The sequence below is a fragment of the Mycetomoellerius zeteki genome, unplaced genomic scaffold, assembly GCF_001594055.1.
Source record: "Mycetomoellerius zeteki isolate Tzet28-1 unplaced genomic scaffold, Tzet1.0 scaffold135, whole genome shotgun sequence".
Lineage (NCBI taxonomy): Eukaryota > Metazoa > Arthropoda > Insecta > Hymenoptera > Formicidae > Mycetomoellerius > Mycetomoellerius zeteki.
Genome location: NW_017256287.1, coordinates 2,250,950 through 2,266,773, shown reverse-complemented (window position 1 = coordinate 2,266,773; position 15,824 = coordinate 2,250,950). Strand labels below are relative to the sequence as shown.

The window sequence follows — 15,824 nt, the reverse complement described above, 5'->3', positions numbered from 1 at the left end:
AATCTTTGCCGTCTCACGTACACACATATTTCATAATTACAGAATATAAACTTTTATTAATTTTTTTTCATAATAGAACAAGTCTTAAATATGAAGGTAAAAATAAAAAAGCCGTATTGCAAAGTAAAATTGATTATAACTCTATCTATTAATGCGAAGGAATCAATTTAATAATTCTAATAATATCGATTCGAGAGATGGAATTAGCACGGCTAAATGTTTATCATTAATACAGGAAATATGGATATAAATAACTCGTTGGCTGCAGAAATATAGAATACGCGAAATACCGTTATACGTATGCATGTTAAAATATTGAAATTATACTTACGGGAGACAAGACATTACTATATCAATGACCGACATTGCAAACCTGTCGGTGTGACTTTAGCATCTAACATCTCATTACACGACTATGAAAATCTTTTGCCTTACATTTCTAGATACATATATCCCCGATCAACAAATTTACGTTTAAAATACTTTGATGTATATCGGGCTTATAATTATAGTCTTTATGTCGATAGCATTTAGAAAGTTCATCTTGCAGGAAAATGGAGACGCGTGGGATCATATGATAGACTCCAAAATGAAAGACAATGAAGTGAAAGACTCTCTCTCTCTCCGAAGACAATGTCATCATTTCACGATATACAATCAGTTTTCATATCTCATTTCAGAGTCGGGCCCGGTTTTCCAGATTCCGTTCGCACGTGCTTGCTGCATCAAAAATTACAGGTGATGCGAATTGCCAAATATTTTATGTAATACTTATATAATTTTTACGTACTTTCCTTAGGTAAGAATTTCATTGGCTTTGTTCTTACGTTTTATGCACGCAGATGATGAACTGCTGTATAACGAGGAAAAAAACGAGGGAGGAGAATGCGCATAGGTCTCAGAGCATAGAAATCGACGATGTGGACGAGACAGGTAATATTCGCGAATTAATTACGCTTTATACGCGAATGACAGCGAAGAAATTTGAAAATTGTTGATCTGGAACTTAACAATTCTGCTGTTGCAGAATCTGAAGATGACGAATTTTTCGAATGCACGAGCGAGGAGCTGACGAGCGAGGAGTTGACATCAACGAAGCCACAATTGAAGGCGAAGCACTTGCTGTGGAACAAACCCGCGGGAAGATTGGCCAAACATCCTTCGCTCAGGTTAATTTTTCTTTACGGATAACGACCGCAAATTGGTTGAGATTTGCTTAAAACCTAGAATTACAGCTTACAATATTATAAAAAAATCTTTTCTTGATGTGTAAAATTGGAATTATTTTAAAATCAAAGACTACGAGTCACAACAAGATGGTAAGTGTTGGAAATCAATCTAATATTTAATAAGTTATATTAAATTAAGTTATATTGAGTTATATAAATATTAAGTTGATTTCTAACACTTATCATCTTGTTGTGACTCGTAGCTCTTAATTTTAAAATAATTTTTATCAGTTGAGTCTATATACATATGTACATACATTGATTATATTAAAATTGGAATATTTTAACTTTACCAGCTAAAGATAGGAAAAGAAATAAAATAGCGTTATAGTATTTTAAAGTATATTATATTAATAAATGAAATTTATATTATAATATAAATTACAATATTTTAACATACACGAGATTTTTCTACTGGCTAATATATTAGCTCCTAATACAAAGAATATCGCATAAACTACATTCAATAATCATCAGCATCTCCAGGTATATCAAATATTTCTATTGACGAAGTAAAGTTGAAAAGTGTATAATTGTGACTTAACGGGAATTGATAATGTGTAGGTTGATCCAAACTGGAGACCTTCTTTATCTACCAGTCACGCAGGATCCCGTACCGAAGACGGAGGACCAACTGGAGGAGGATGCGCAGGTAATGATGCAGCTTGGTACCGACAAATACGCTTCCGAAATGCGAGCTCGAATGATGAGCGCGTCCCTATTATCAGACATGGAATCCTTCAAGGTACGCATTATGCATTGATCCTTGATATATTTTACAAGATACATCCATTTTCATTACGATGATAAAACGCAGGCGGCAAATCCTGGCGCAGTCCTGGAGGACTTTATTCGATGGTATTCCCCGAGAGATTGGATTGATGATGAAGGTGTTGACGAATGGGGGCAAGGAAAAGGCTAGTATTTTTTTAAATATAAAATACATATAAAATTCTGAGGAATATTCCAAATTCGAAATTTTGATATTACCGCTAAATAATTTTTATTTTAATTAAGTCAAAGACTTAAGAAATATTGTAAGTTAATCTCTCTGATAATGGCTACGTTTACACCGTGCGCTTATTCCGCGACCTATACGATAGATGTCTTTGTTTAACCTACAGGATAAACAAGGACATCTATTATATAGGCCGCGACCTAAATGCCGTAATGTAAACGTAGCCATTATCTTAGAAAATTATTTCTATTGAGCTGAAAGATAGACTGACAAATTAAGTGCTTTTTTAATGACAGATTCTTTTGTTTAATATAGAGTCGATTTTTCCATAACAAAAATATCTCGTCAGTTTTCAATTGAAATGGGAATATAATTTTATATTTTCAACGCTTATTACGTTTTTTATATCAAGTGTTGAAATGCAGGTCATTTATCACCACGGATGATGATCACTGATAACCCGTGGTCAACGACATGGACATCGGCGCAGCCAGTTCCCGCACATCGGCAGAAACGATTGTTCGACGACACGCGAGAAGCGGAAAAGGCTCTGCATTATCTGTGCTCGAAGCGAATAGGCCAGGTCGCGAAACTCCTGTTGCCGACTCTGACGCATGCCGCGCTCTATACCTTAAGCTTACAGAAACAAGAAGCTCTGCCAAGCCTACCTGATGTAGCACAGAGCATACTCAATAAATTACAATACGCAACGAAACCAATTCATCAAAAGCTGCAATTATATGAGGTACACTGCTGTTTATTAATTCGTTCATTAATTCGCCCTGCTACTCTAGCAATAGCTCTAACTTATCAGCCTGATTTACTCAGGCAGGACCGATAAGTCAATAATGTTGAACGCGCACACATTTCGGAAAGGTACACAATAAAACTAGTTCACTATTGTGTAAGATTAAACTTTGCATACTGACTACCACGCTGACTCTCATTCGCCCTGGGTTTTTTAATTCTTTTTTGGTTTTTTTAAATTCATAACGTATTGTATTTTGAATTATGAATTTATCCGGATAAGTATAAGCGATAATAGAAAAGAAATAGTTAAATAATGTATAAAGCGACGGGAAAAATTAAATAATTAGGTCACTTGTTAAAATTAATAACAAGTTTTTCAAAGTTATTAATTTTAATAAGTGACCTGATACAGTATTTATCTTTTCCCATAAGCGTAAGCGAAATTTCTAGAAGTTTCGTTTCACGATCACATTATGTTAAATTAGCACTCGGATATGTTAAAAATTCAACATAAAAATTTTAACACGTATTCGTTTTAATATAATTACAAAATATTTTTTACCGTTTTTATCATTAATGTCTGTATCTACCAATATAATTTAATTTTAATCTTGGTTCAATCAACTCTTCATCTTTTTCTAATTTTTAGAACTATAAAAAGATGAAGAGTAAGTTGAACCGAGATTAAAGTTAATTTACATTGGTGGAAATGAGTATTAACGTATGAATAGCATCATACATTTAACATAGCATCTTCAATCATAAACAGCCATTAGACCATTTCAGATTATGATTAATCAATATTTGTCATAAATATTTATATTAATGTGCGCTGATAAATATACTTCAAATAAAATATACATGTATAGCTTATGTATAAGCAGGAATTTGTACAGATGAACACTTTATATAACTTTCTCTTTGAATTTCAATTTCTTCAGGAAATCACGCGTGACATCGAAAGCGTGGAAGCGTTGGTTGCTCAAGTAAACTCGTTACAGCACAAGTTAGGCGGTAATAATGACTCTAAAGAATTCACATCCTTTTTGATTCAATTGATGCGGGGAAAGGAAGTGAGCGTGCCTGGCGGCTCCAGAGGAGACATTGGAACTCGAATAACGACGATGTTTCGCGATGCTCAAAAGGTATAGGAGAGAAGGAAAGAAAAAGGAAGCGAAAGAGAGAAAAAATTTACAATTTCAACATAAAATATTTCGATTTTGTTTCAGGCTGCTCATATGATGACGTCCGTCAGTAATACCAATAAGGATACTATAAATGCGGCAGATAGTCGATACAAAAATTTCCCCGAACCATCGTGCAAGGAATTCATTTTGCGAGCCATAATACCGCGACCTTCGCCATCCTCCACGCCGCAGCCACAACGGCTGTATGTCTGTCTTAAACGAGATCACATTCGTTTAGCCGGATTCTTTTCCGAAGATACGACGTTTTTATAATATCATTCAAACATCATCGTCGAATTTAAGTAATTTTTATTTAAAAAATTGGTGGATTTGTTGCAATAATGATTGTAGATCATATATCGATTTCGTTGAATGATCATATCCATAGTTTATTTTCCCGACATATCACGTACCTTTCGATTTCGCATTCGTTCAAAGGACTGAAAGAAGGCAAGAAGTAATATATGATGCAATGCGTGCTATTTTTCAATGCATTTATTCGTCTTACTACATGTATTTTGGATATTTTAAAAATATTTTTTCAAGATATCCTCTTTCTGGATGTGGGTAATTCCGTGAATAGATTTCGCATGATGCGATCAATCTCCTCGAAGGCTAATTGAACATGAAGCTGTAGCACGGGATCTTTGTCATCGCGCAAACTGCGCAATTCGCGATACAGGTCGATCATGTCACTGGTACAGCTACTCAATAAATTTCGGTCAAGACCGCGAAACAGAAGCGTTGCGACCAGCACGGCAGCACGCCGACATTCAGGTACTTTGTCCGATTTTAATATACATGTGATGCAGTAGAGAATCTGTGTGGAAGCGTTAAGATCAAGTTTAAAAAAAATTTTCTTTGATATTTGTTCTCTACGAATCTCTTATATACGTACTTCAGTGAGAACGTTTCCCAGACGATAGTTCAATACTTTGCAGAGCTCCCCTAAGCAAGAGAGACCAGAGGCTCGTACCAAAGGATCCGCATCACGAATTGCGCACAAAAAACCATTAAGCAGAATATTTTTTTGAACCACGCTCATTTCACCTGCGAAATTTCACATTTTGATTACTGAATTATCAAAATTTGCATCAAGTTTCATTAACCGCTAGTCGCATTTCGATGTATCCTATTTTATAATTTCCTGGACGTATTTTATGTTTTCTGTCCAGCATTTTAACGATAATTTATTAACGATTTATTTATTACTTTATGAATTTTAATAATGTTTCGTATAAAATATAACTAATAAAGATAAAAAGAGGATTTATGGAATATTTTTGTTGTATATATGCGCATAATAAAGAAAAAATTTCTGTGTACCCAAGGCTTTCGTTGTTTTAACCAATATTTCTCCGAGTTTTATCCTAGTTTCGATAGTTATTTCCGATATTGCAGCACGTTTGGGCATATCAATATATTCAAGCATTAGTGTTTCTATAACTTTTTCTGGAAATGCAGTTGCCATTGCGCACAGCCCATTGATAGATGCTAGATATATGAATGAGTCTTCATGCTTTAAATTCTCCTGTAATCAAATACATAAGTAAAATAAACTTGTAGAAAGCAACAGCAAGCGAGCAATTGAAATATCATCAACCTCAAACAAACGCAAGATGATCGCATTGCGCGCAACAGCGTAAGAATCTTTAGTCTCAATCAGTTTCGTGAGTACCACAAGACCATGCGCCCGAACAGGAAGTAATGGATCCGCGAGATCCCTTAAGGCTTGGTCAAATTTATCCGACGAACTGGACAAATCTTGATAATATCTCCTCTCCGTTCTAATTCGAGAATCATGTGTCGTGATACAAGTCACCACTTCGCTGATCAATGCTTTAAGTTGTGCTGACACATTCGAGTTCTTCAAATGGTCTTCTAAAAACGTTTTAAAATCTTTGAAGAGAACGATTTCGATTGATGCATTTTTCTCGAGCAAAATCATTTTTATCAACATTAAACTAATGTACAACATCTCGCATTCGTTCTCTTCAGTTTTCTTCTGAAGGTTTTTGATATATTCATTAAATAACGATTTTATAAACGACAGTAACGGTTCAGGATTTTTTACTTGTGCGTCTTGAACGATACTTGTGCTGGCTAATTGCGATAGAAGTTTATGAGCTGCTAATTGCATCGTGATGCGTTCTATTTTATCGTCTTCTGTCTCCAACATTTTCGATTGTTCAATTTCATAGTTCGATTTATTTATATTTGACAGGAACTTCAACATGTAACAGAATAAACTGGGAGACAAATCCTTAGCGATGGATACTAAGTCGAAAATAGTATCAGCTAATTTTTCATAGTCCAAATTTTTATTCAAGCCAGTAATTTCGATACCGCCAGTCGGCCCAAATTCTGATGTTATAGCATTTCCAAATTCTGCTGATGTATCATGTCCTAGAAAAGCTGAATATAACTTTTCCCGCATTGTCTCTTCTTCGAAAATTTTTAATAAAAGTCGTCGTAAATCTGTTTTTAACGTACAAGCACTTTCGCAGATTTTATCGTATAAGCAAAATAGAGGCATAGCAACATACAAAATAACTTTACAAGGTACATGTTTGAATTTGGAATCTTCCGTTAGAAAACATTTCGCTAGTATGTTTATACACCATTCTATCTTCTTTTCAGAAAAAACATGTGATTCTTTCATTGTTAAAGGTTCACAAATGACTTCTATAATATATTTCTGACAAATATGTGGATTATAATCATACAAAGATTTAATACAGCAGTTTGCTATTATTGAGCCATGCTTGAACTTATCTGAGGAAAACATATCTAAAATCTAAAAAAAATTATAATATTAATTTATTTTTATATTTCTTTATAAAATATACTTTATATTATTTCTTTAAATAGTCCCTGATTTACCTGTGGACATACAGCTTTGTAATATTCATCGATATTCTTTCCATGCGTTGCTGCTATCAGTCGGGAAAACGTATCTAATTTTCTCCAATCCACACCCAAGTCTAAATTGTTCTTATAAATTGTAGCAATCAAAGATGATACCCCATTGGGTTGCATAAGCATCTTAATTAGATAGTTTTGAGTTTCTTTACGTAGCCACTTTGGTGCATTTTGCACTCCAAGAATTGCCATTAATTCCCGAAAACATATATCATGTGGGCAATTACTTAATAGCAAAATTAATTTAGTGTGAAATATTTTTTGACGATTCTGCAACTTTTGATATTCTTCCGTTGTCATTCGAAATTCCTGATTATTTAAATTCATAGGTTGAACTTTGTCCACTGGTTTAGCTAGTGGAGCATGAGACAATTGTAACAGAGCGGCCATTAAAAAGCCAATTCGTAAAAGTACAACTGGTCGCAAATTAAGATCATCGTAAAGTTCTAAGAGTAAGTGTGTTGAGAAACACAATCGTTCATATTTCTGAAACATGAAGTCTGTATATAATACAGTATATAATCGATAAATAATTGTAGATAGTATTAATAATACTTAAATTATATAATACTTTACCTCTAAGCAACTCAAATTCTTTTCTTCGGTAATTGTTGAAGCTATGGGGCATAATTTATGTACATCTATACCTACACCAGGTAGTAGAAAAGGTTTGATTCCAATTAATATTATAAATTCCACAGCTATTTTCACAGAGTGATATTGATTCACATTAAAAGGTGCATCAGTATCTACATTTATATTTTCTTGCTTAATACCACGCAATATATAAGTTAATATATTTAGATATTGTTGTCTGTAAATAAAACAAATATATATTATTTAAATATTTCTAGTCTATATAAAATTTATATAGTACTTCAACAATACCAAATTATACCTCATAGACAAATTTTCGATACATTGCATATCTTTTGGCAAAAGTGGCTTTACCTTCTGAATCATTTGTACCATCTTATCATCAAAATTTGTAACCTGATCTATAAATATAGATTTAGTTAAAAAATACGCTACATATTGCTATGTATTAGCTGTGTACGGTTTAGATGTTTGCATGCTGTAAGCTGTAAACTTTATTCTATCTTCCTTCCACAAGTAACGTGTGATAAAAACTGAATAAAGCTCACAGCATGTGAGCACCCAAATCGAAACTAAAGTCTTAATTATTACTATAATATTACCTTAATATTGTAAAAATAATTGGATCTATTAATAAAATATGTACAATCTTACCATCAGCATTGTATATCAACTCGGATAATATTTCATTGTAATCCATTTTCCTTTACACTTTTATTCAAAAAAATCCTGTGAATTTTGTACATGCACATTTGATGTTCTGTTTTTAACGTAATGACAACACCAGCTCATATCAGCTGATCGCCTTTAAAGCTGATTCTACATTAAGCTAGTTCTATAAGGCATCTTTACATGGAGCGTCAAGCGTCGAGTGTCAGAGCATGCGCAGTGACAGTTAAATAATTTTACTAAAATGCATTAGAATCTAATGATTAGATCCAATGTAAATACATACATACATACATACTACTGCATTCTGAATCCCATCGAAAAAAGTGTTGCAACCTTTTTGGTCTTGACCTACATACGGCGTCATTAATGCCTAGGCATCTGAATTTGCAGGAATATCGAGTAGAGTCCTACATATAGGACTCTAGTATCGAGGCATGTTCAAGACGCGCATTCCTTTTTAAATATTCATACATAAAGGCTGCGATCCACTTGACGCTACAAACGCTTCGAAGCATTCTTTGATTAATCAATTCGTAAAATTCTTTGTTCTGATTGGTCGCTCAAACACTTCAAAGCGTTTGTAGCGTCAAGTGGACCGCAGCCTATGACTAATGGTTATTCGAAAAATGTAACATAAACTTAAAATTGAATTAAACTGAATTAAACTAACCCTGGCGGTTTTACGAAAGGAGTATACAAAATACTTTGTTCCTGCGGGCAAGTATACATTGGAGAAACCGGGAGAATGGTCAACCTACGGATAAAAGAACACCAACGTGATGTCAGGCTAAAACACGCTACGCAGTCGGTATTATCAGAACAAGACATTATCGAAACAGAACATCAAATACAGTTTGATAAAACGACCACAATAGTCAACATTACATCATACTTTCCAAAAAAATATAGGAAAGCCATAGAGATACAAAAACACCCTAACAATCTAAATAGAGATAATGGCTATAATATAAATAAAATATGGAAGACCATTCTTCCGGTTACTGAAGACCGACCGACTTCTTCTCCTCTCCTCCGCCTACAATTTTCGTCTTCTCCCCTTCCCTCCTCCACCACTCCAACAAGCAGCATAATATAAAGGGAACGGCCCAGAGGGGCAGCTTAGTATCAGGCTGCTCCTCGCTCTGATAAAGTGGATTGTAAGGTTTACGAATGCTATTGTGCATGAAATGTTGAATGCAATATTGAAACATCAAAATGTAAAAGAAGCGTAAATGCTAGAATTTCTGCAGAATTTCTATGTCGCGACACTAATTTATGATGCTCGTAGTCTCGATACCTATCGTTTTTCATCAGAGAAAAGTTTCGCAATTCGTAATTCGTTTCATTAACTCAAAGAAAAATTGAGCCTATAATCGCTTAATTTTGCCGATTTCGTCCGTTGTACATCTTGCGTGTTGGCGTCAAAATTTATTTTTATAGGGCCACACGGGAACCCGCGGCGTGGATTAGAAAGGGGAGAAATACACGCCGCAGCGGCGGAAGCTTGTCACACAGTGACTCTCAAATGGTGGATTTCCTGAAGAGCAAAGCCGTGTTTCGTATACGCCGTTGAATATTGAAAACCTATATAGTTCATGTTACGTTATATAGCACACAGCACCTACAAGGTATTAAAAAAGCGCTAAAAAATGTATATAAGCGCTTTTTTAGCGCTTTGCAGCACTGCCATGCTGCTTGGATAGATACTAATTAGGTTTACAATATTCATAGTGAATATCGGGAACACCAGCATAATCGGCGCTAATGTCTGGTTTTCCTAAAAATAAAGAGAAGGAAGACTTCGCTCTTATCGAGCGTTCCCCCGACTGTAGAAATCTATTGCCTGTCTTTTTAGCTGAAGATATGAAAAAAGAATATTATAAAATTCACATGAAAACTGCGTATAAATGGACGAAAAATAAATATTATTTGCGAATAAATTGTATTTTATATAGTTGTGTGTGAAATTTTAGTTCAAATTGAAATTTGAAACAGCAACTTTTCAATCTTATTATTGTTAGCAATTTAGTTAATAAAGCCTAATAAATGAGAATAAATTAAAATGGATATTATGATCGAAATTTTAATTCATTTGAATCCATCCAAATACATACTTAAACATTCATGGTCTATTTTTCCTTTTTTTAAACTCAATTGGATGGAAAAACTTTTTTAGATTAAATTGAATTAAAAAATCACATTTTTTCTCTCTCTCTCTAAGAATTTTGAATTGAGAAATATTCACGAGGTACACGGAGAGAATTTTTTCTTAGAGTTCACCCTGAAAATATGATCGTCGTGGGACAACATTGTACTTCGAAGAATTTTAATGTAAATCTCTCTCATTCATTATTAAACTGCAATAAAATATAAAATAAGTTTGATTAATTTTACTGAAGAGCATAAAAATCTTTAAAATATTGTATTGTACCACAACTACCATATTTTTAGGATAAATTTTAAAAGAAAATTCTCTTCGTGTACAGAAAAAGGCTGATATTATTTTTAGATTGAAAGACATAGAAATGTGCTTCATGTAATTCCTAAACGAATAAAAACGCATTAGGATTGAAAAGGATTCGTTTGTTCGCAAATGAGTATCTACTTATAAAAATCTAAATCCATTTCAATCCATTCTCGATTATTGAAAGCTCAAAATATACCTATACAGCACAGAATTTGCAGCAATATCGCTGCAAAATCTCTGCAATATTGCTGCAACATGCAATATTGCAGCAATGTTGCTGTAACTTTTGTGCAATTTTGTGCTGTAGTGATAATAAGTAATTAGAGTCTTTTTTACATGTATGAGTAAATTTATGTTAAATAAAACAAATGTCTGTTCTTGTATTTGCATTTTATCGTTAAAGTATGTGCAAGACTTAAACAAATAGGAACAAAGAAATAAACATTTTGGAAATATGCAATGATTACTGATTTAACAAACAATAAAGTTATCAATCTTAAATATTGTCTATATATGTATATATAAAAAGAAAAGAAGAGATAAGATTTAATAATTTGTAAAGGTGCTATTTTATTTGTGCGTTTTTATCATATGACGAATATGTATAGAACAGACAACGCATCGAATGAAATAGCGACCTAAAAGTGTTTAACGCTATTTTATTTAAATTCAATTTGTCTTCCGAAATTTCACATTTTATAGATATATAGCGCAAAAAATAGATTTGATATTGATAGAAACACGATAAGAATAAGTTCTATTATTGGACTCAATGCGGTTTGTTCATATTTAAATAACACGCATACGCGATCACACATACGAATTGGCTACGCGTAAATGATAATGCGATGATAATAACGAGAAGGTTGCGCAGCACTGACAAAACGGACGTGCGACGTCATTGGCGTAGAACGCTATACACTATATTGCAGCTAGAAATAAATCAAATGCGTTCAGCAGAGAAAACTGATAAATGAACGCTCAGTGATTCTTAATTTGTTGTGATTGGTTCTTGGTTTTAATTCTTCGTTACATCTAAGTGTAGAAATATAAATATTAAAAAATCACTGAGCATTTATACTTGTCAGCTTTCTCCGCTGAATACAGCCATTATCACAAATCGCACATTGATTATAACAATAGGTTTGTTCGCGTTGTTTAAAATCTAAAAAATTTTTGCACTTAAAATGAGATAAATTTATATTTGGGTGTTGAAGAGAAAGAAAGCAAAAATGCTAAGTGCAAAAAGTACAAGCAATGCGAACAAACCTAATAATACAACTCAAAATATAAAATACTCCAAACAAATAAGTTTGAATATTTTGAACCATTAAAACGACGTAACATTAATTTTAAAATACAATTTTGGTGTAATAACTGATTATACGATATTATATGTATAGGAATAAAAGTATGTTTTTTAAAAATGTCTTTTACATTTTTTCTTTCTTTATGTTTCCGTTTCTTTTGTAAGCAACTAAATGATAACTTTATAGTTATATGTAGTTATTGCAGTAAATGAATCTTTAAAAAAAAAGAAAAGCAATGATAATATTGCATTGATCTTTTAATTGATCATTTAATTGTTGTGAATGTCTCTCGTATACACTTTTGAATTGATCAATTCTTTTTCTGTTCTTTTGATACGCGTCTTTTAGTAGGAATGACAACATAAGAGGGAACCTTTCTCAAGCAAAAAGAATTTCCCAGAAATGTGCCGCGCATGCAGTATCTTCCGCATGGAGTCTTCAATGCTTGCTGCAGCATTTGCGAGTTTTGACTCGCGTCACGCCAATGCCGAGGATAATGCGTGGTTCTCGACGAGAAGACTCGCTCGAACACGGGAGACGCTTTAGTACTCCGCCAACCTCCCAGTACTGCACGCGGGCGTATCCTGATCGTGCTTTCTCACGGGGAAATATGATCCTTCGTACGCGGCGGCACGCGCCGCGTCTTACGAATGGAGTGAAGATCGCTGCGAGACGCTGCGCGTCGAGAGTATCGAAACGCGCCGCACTTCATGTGACTCGCGCCCGCGTGATCGCCGCGCGAACGGTCCTTGCGACCGACCGGACCGATGAATCGGCACATTGATTAAATGCGTTCGATCAACGCGGAATTACAAGGGCGCAAAGAACACTCGTGGGTGAATGTTCACGACGAAGTGAAACATCGTTGCACTATTTGCAGTGTAATATTGCAAAATACAGAAATACGAAACGAGTCTTAGCGACGGAAATCTAACTATCGCAATAATTAATTGTTTTCTGCAAACATACAGTAATGTAATATCGACAGTTTAATCCTAAATAGCACATCTATATAATGTCTAAAATCGGGATAAACGACATTTTTAAGACTAATATATACATTAATCCATTTTTGTCATATGACAAATTTTCCAAATCTATTGATTTGGCTATAGGATAGAAAAATCCGAAAAAAAAACTTATCTGTACTGCAATCAATTAATAAGCTTAAAAAATTTATCGTACGACAAAAAAAGGACAAATGTACAATACTTGCTATCTGGATTATGTATTATCTACATACTTATAGTCTATAGTATTATCTTATAATGTATGAGATAAGCTTATCGGTATTAACATTATGAGTGTATTTTTCTGACTTTTTAACGTCTAAGCACAAAGATTGTTGTAATTGTTTCGGATAGAGAATCATAAATCAACTTACAAAGATTTAGCGAGATCGATACGAAAATATCAAATAAGGGTGGAATTTCATTTGTGCGTTTTTGTCGTACGACAAATGTGTGTAGAACAAAGTGAGAGAATCCTCGGATCTCTCTATCATATAGCCAACAGACTTGAAAAATTTGTCGTACGACAAAAACGCACAAATAAAATCCCATCCTAAAGAAATAGATTAATGGGAATTAGCGCTGTAAATCGTGCGCAACTATTTCATATAAAAAACTTTATCGTAACAAACGATACATTACAGATATCATGTATATATAATACAAATGACATACGTTTCGGCTAATCTTTTAGCCATTGTCAGCAAACGCTAATATAAAAGAATACTTAAGACTTATTAAGGCGTGATTTTGGCCATAGTCCTTACGAGGCAGTTAACCAATCCTCTTTTAGAGAGTAATTTCAAATTAGTTGAAAGGCTATTACATATGAAGTGATCGAATGATCTCACAGATACGCGACAGATGAATATATTCGTATAAGATACAATATTTAAGGCCATTATGTATGATAATAGCAACATATGGAATATAAAATTGCACAAATTGAATTAGATTAGAAATTTATATAAAGTGACAAGTAAATGTGTCAGACAGTTGCCATGTCAGAATTTAAACTCTGACATGGCAACTGTTTGACACATCTACTTGTCACTTTGTATAAACTTTTAATCTAATTTAATCTGTGACTACGATATATGTATATAATTACAGCTTTGTTATAAGTTTTTTTTAATTCTTGAATTGCGATTTTATATTTTATATATTGTTAGCTAAAAGATTAGCCAAAACGTATGTCATTTGTATTATTTATATATCTAATAATATATTGTTAGTTATACGATAAAGTTTTACGAAATAATTGTATACAATTTACAGTTTCATCAGTCGATTTTCTTATTTGATATATTTGTATTTTTCAGGAATTTTATTTATTACTTTTAACCTTTCAATTATGAGAATTTTTGTGCCTTTTTATATTTAACGAGAAATATACATACTATATCGCGAAAATTGTCGCGAATTATACAAACGTAGTTATCAATAAGTAGTCATCTGTAATTTCTAGTTGCACTATTGGTTTGGAAAAACAGTCTGGTTGTATTTGGAATTCTGATTGAAAATGGACAAAGCAGAATTTTCTGGTTGAAAATTTATTAAAATTCTAGTTGAGATATCTAGAATTGTAATTGATCAGAATTTTCTAATTTATCTTTCACCTAAAAATTTTTTTAGTGTGTCATTCTTTTTGTATATACATAAAATGAAATATGCATAATCAAACATCGGAGAAGAAAGGATGATAACAGTGCAAAGTGCTTAGTTACAAAAAATTATGGGCGTATTCAAACGGGGAGAAGTTTGGGGAGGAGAGATTCAAACCCACCGAAATTTTTTATTAACTTTTTCATTTTCAATTGTAATAACATACAATTTTACTTTTGACTTTGTATAACTTTGTGTAAATTTTTTTGCTGTCACATAAAATACAAAATTTTTTCCACGTTAAGACCATGTAAGTAATCCTATAATTTTCTAATTCTGCCTTATTTATTCCTTTTTTTTCATAGGCCTTATTTATTCTTTTTTTTATGTACAAATTTTGTAATGTTATTTAATAATAATAACAATAGCAATATTTAAAAATTATATATTTTATTTTTATTGTAATAACTGTGTTTTGTCTATACTGTCTTCAGGAAAAAAAATTAAAGTCAGATGTGTATGATTTATTACAATCTAATATTTTTTTTATTCGAAATCAGGAACGAGAAGACGTATAAGTTTTAAAATATCCAAAAAAGCAATTCAACAACCTGGGAAAAAATATTTTTTATATACAGGGTGTTTCCAAATTAAATCGCAAAACTTCGGGAGCGTGTAGAGGAGTAAAAAACTAAGAAAAAAAGTCCTATAGACATATGCTCGTTTTTGCTCCGTTTCAGAGAAATCGAAAAAAAATGTTTACATTTCTTGCCATATCTAGCACCGACATATTTGATTACATTTTCCACTTTCTGTTATGAATTTGTCAGTCGCTCTTTGAAAGCCTTTAACAGTAGATGAATTTTGTCTTTTGCAATATGCCGCGTACGTATTCTAATAGTGAATATGCTGATATGGTTTTTGTATACGGTTTCTGCAACGGTAATGCTTTAAAGGCGGTGCGAGAATATGCACGACGATTTCCAAACAGAAGAGTGCCAAACCGAAGAGTGTTTATGTTGACATTTAATAGATTGCGAGAGACTGGATCATTTTCAATTCGACAAGAAAACAACCGATTTCAAGCAGCGTTACGAAGAGATTTGCAGGCAGGGAA

General features: G+C 33.1%; 2 protein-coding genes across 2 annotated transcripts in view; one reads left to right on the top strand and one right to left on the bottom strand.

The window, feature by feature from the left end:
- Positions 1 to 4,447, top strand: part of Rab3GAP1 (RAB3 GTPase activating protein subunit 1) — a 34,897-nt gene extending 30,450 nt beyond the window's left edge. The window contains exons 7-14 of the mRNA XM_018462059.1: positions 681 to 738; positions 843 to 933; positions 1,028 to 1,169; positions 1,794 to 1,974; positions 2,047 to 2,146; positions 2,613 to 2,932; positions 3,879 to 4,082; positions 4,167 to 4,447. Coding sequence (XP_018317561.1) covers positions 681 to 738; positions 843 to 933; positions 1,028 to 1,169; positions 1,794 to 1,974; positions 2,047 to 2,146; positions 2,613 to 2,932; positions 3,879 to 4,082; positions 4,167 to 4,397 — 1,327 coding nt within the window. The 3' untranslated portion in view covers positions 4,398 to 4,447. The remainder of the gene's footprint in view (positions 1 to 680; positions 739 to 842; positions 934 to 1,027; positions 1,170 to 1,793; positions 1,975 to 2,046; positions 2,147 to 2,612; positions 2,933 to 3,878; positions 4,083 to 4,166) is intronic.
- An 83-nt stretch (positions 4,448 to 4,530) lies between these two features.
- Tango6 (transport and golgi organization 6) lies at positions 4,531 to 8,423 on the bottom strand. The gene is made up of 8 exons (XM_018462061.1): positions 8,298 to 8,423; positions 7,945 to 8,044; positions 7,623 to 7,860; positions 7,008 to 7,532; positions 5,728 to 6,921; positions 5,451 to 5,655; positions 5,023 to 5,174; positions 4,531 to 4,944 (listed from the first exon to the last, which is right to left on the bottom strand). Exons 1-8 carry the CDS (start codon positions 8,341 to 8,343, stop codon positions 4,666 to 4,668), a joined length of 2,739 nt encoding a protein of 912 aa, XP_018317563.1. The 5' UTR covers positions 8,344 to 8,423; the 3' UTR covers positions 4,531 to 4,665.
- Positions 8,424 to 15,824: the final 7,401 nt, after the last annotated feature.

Excerpts from the sequence above, each read along its gene's own strand:
- Tango6 (XM_018462061.1), bottom strand. The coding sequence starts at position 8,343 with ATGGATTACAATGAAATATTATCCGAGTTGATATACAATGCTGATG. Across the intron at positions 7,533-7,622 it reads AGAATTTGAGTTGCTTAGAG|AAATATGAACGATTGTGTTT; the intron begins GTAAAGTATTAT and ends TTCATGTTTCAG. Across the intron at positions 4,945-5,022 it reads TGGGAAACGTTCTCACTGAA|ATTCTCTACTGCATCACATG; the intron begins GTACGTATATAA and ends GCTTCCACACAG.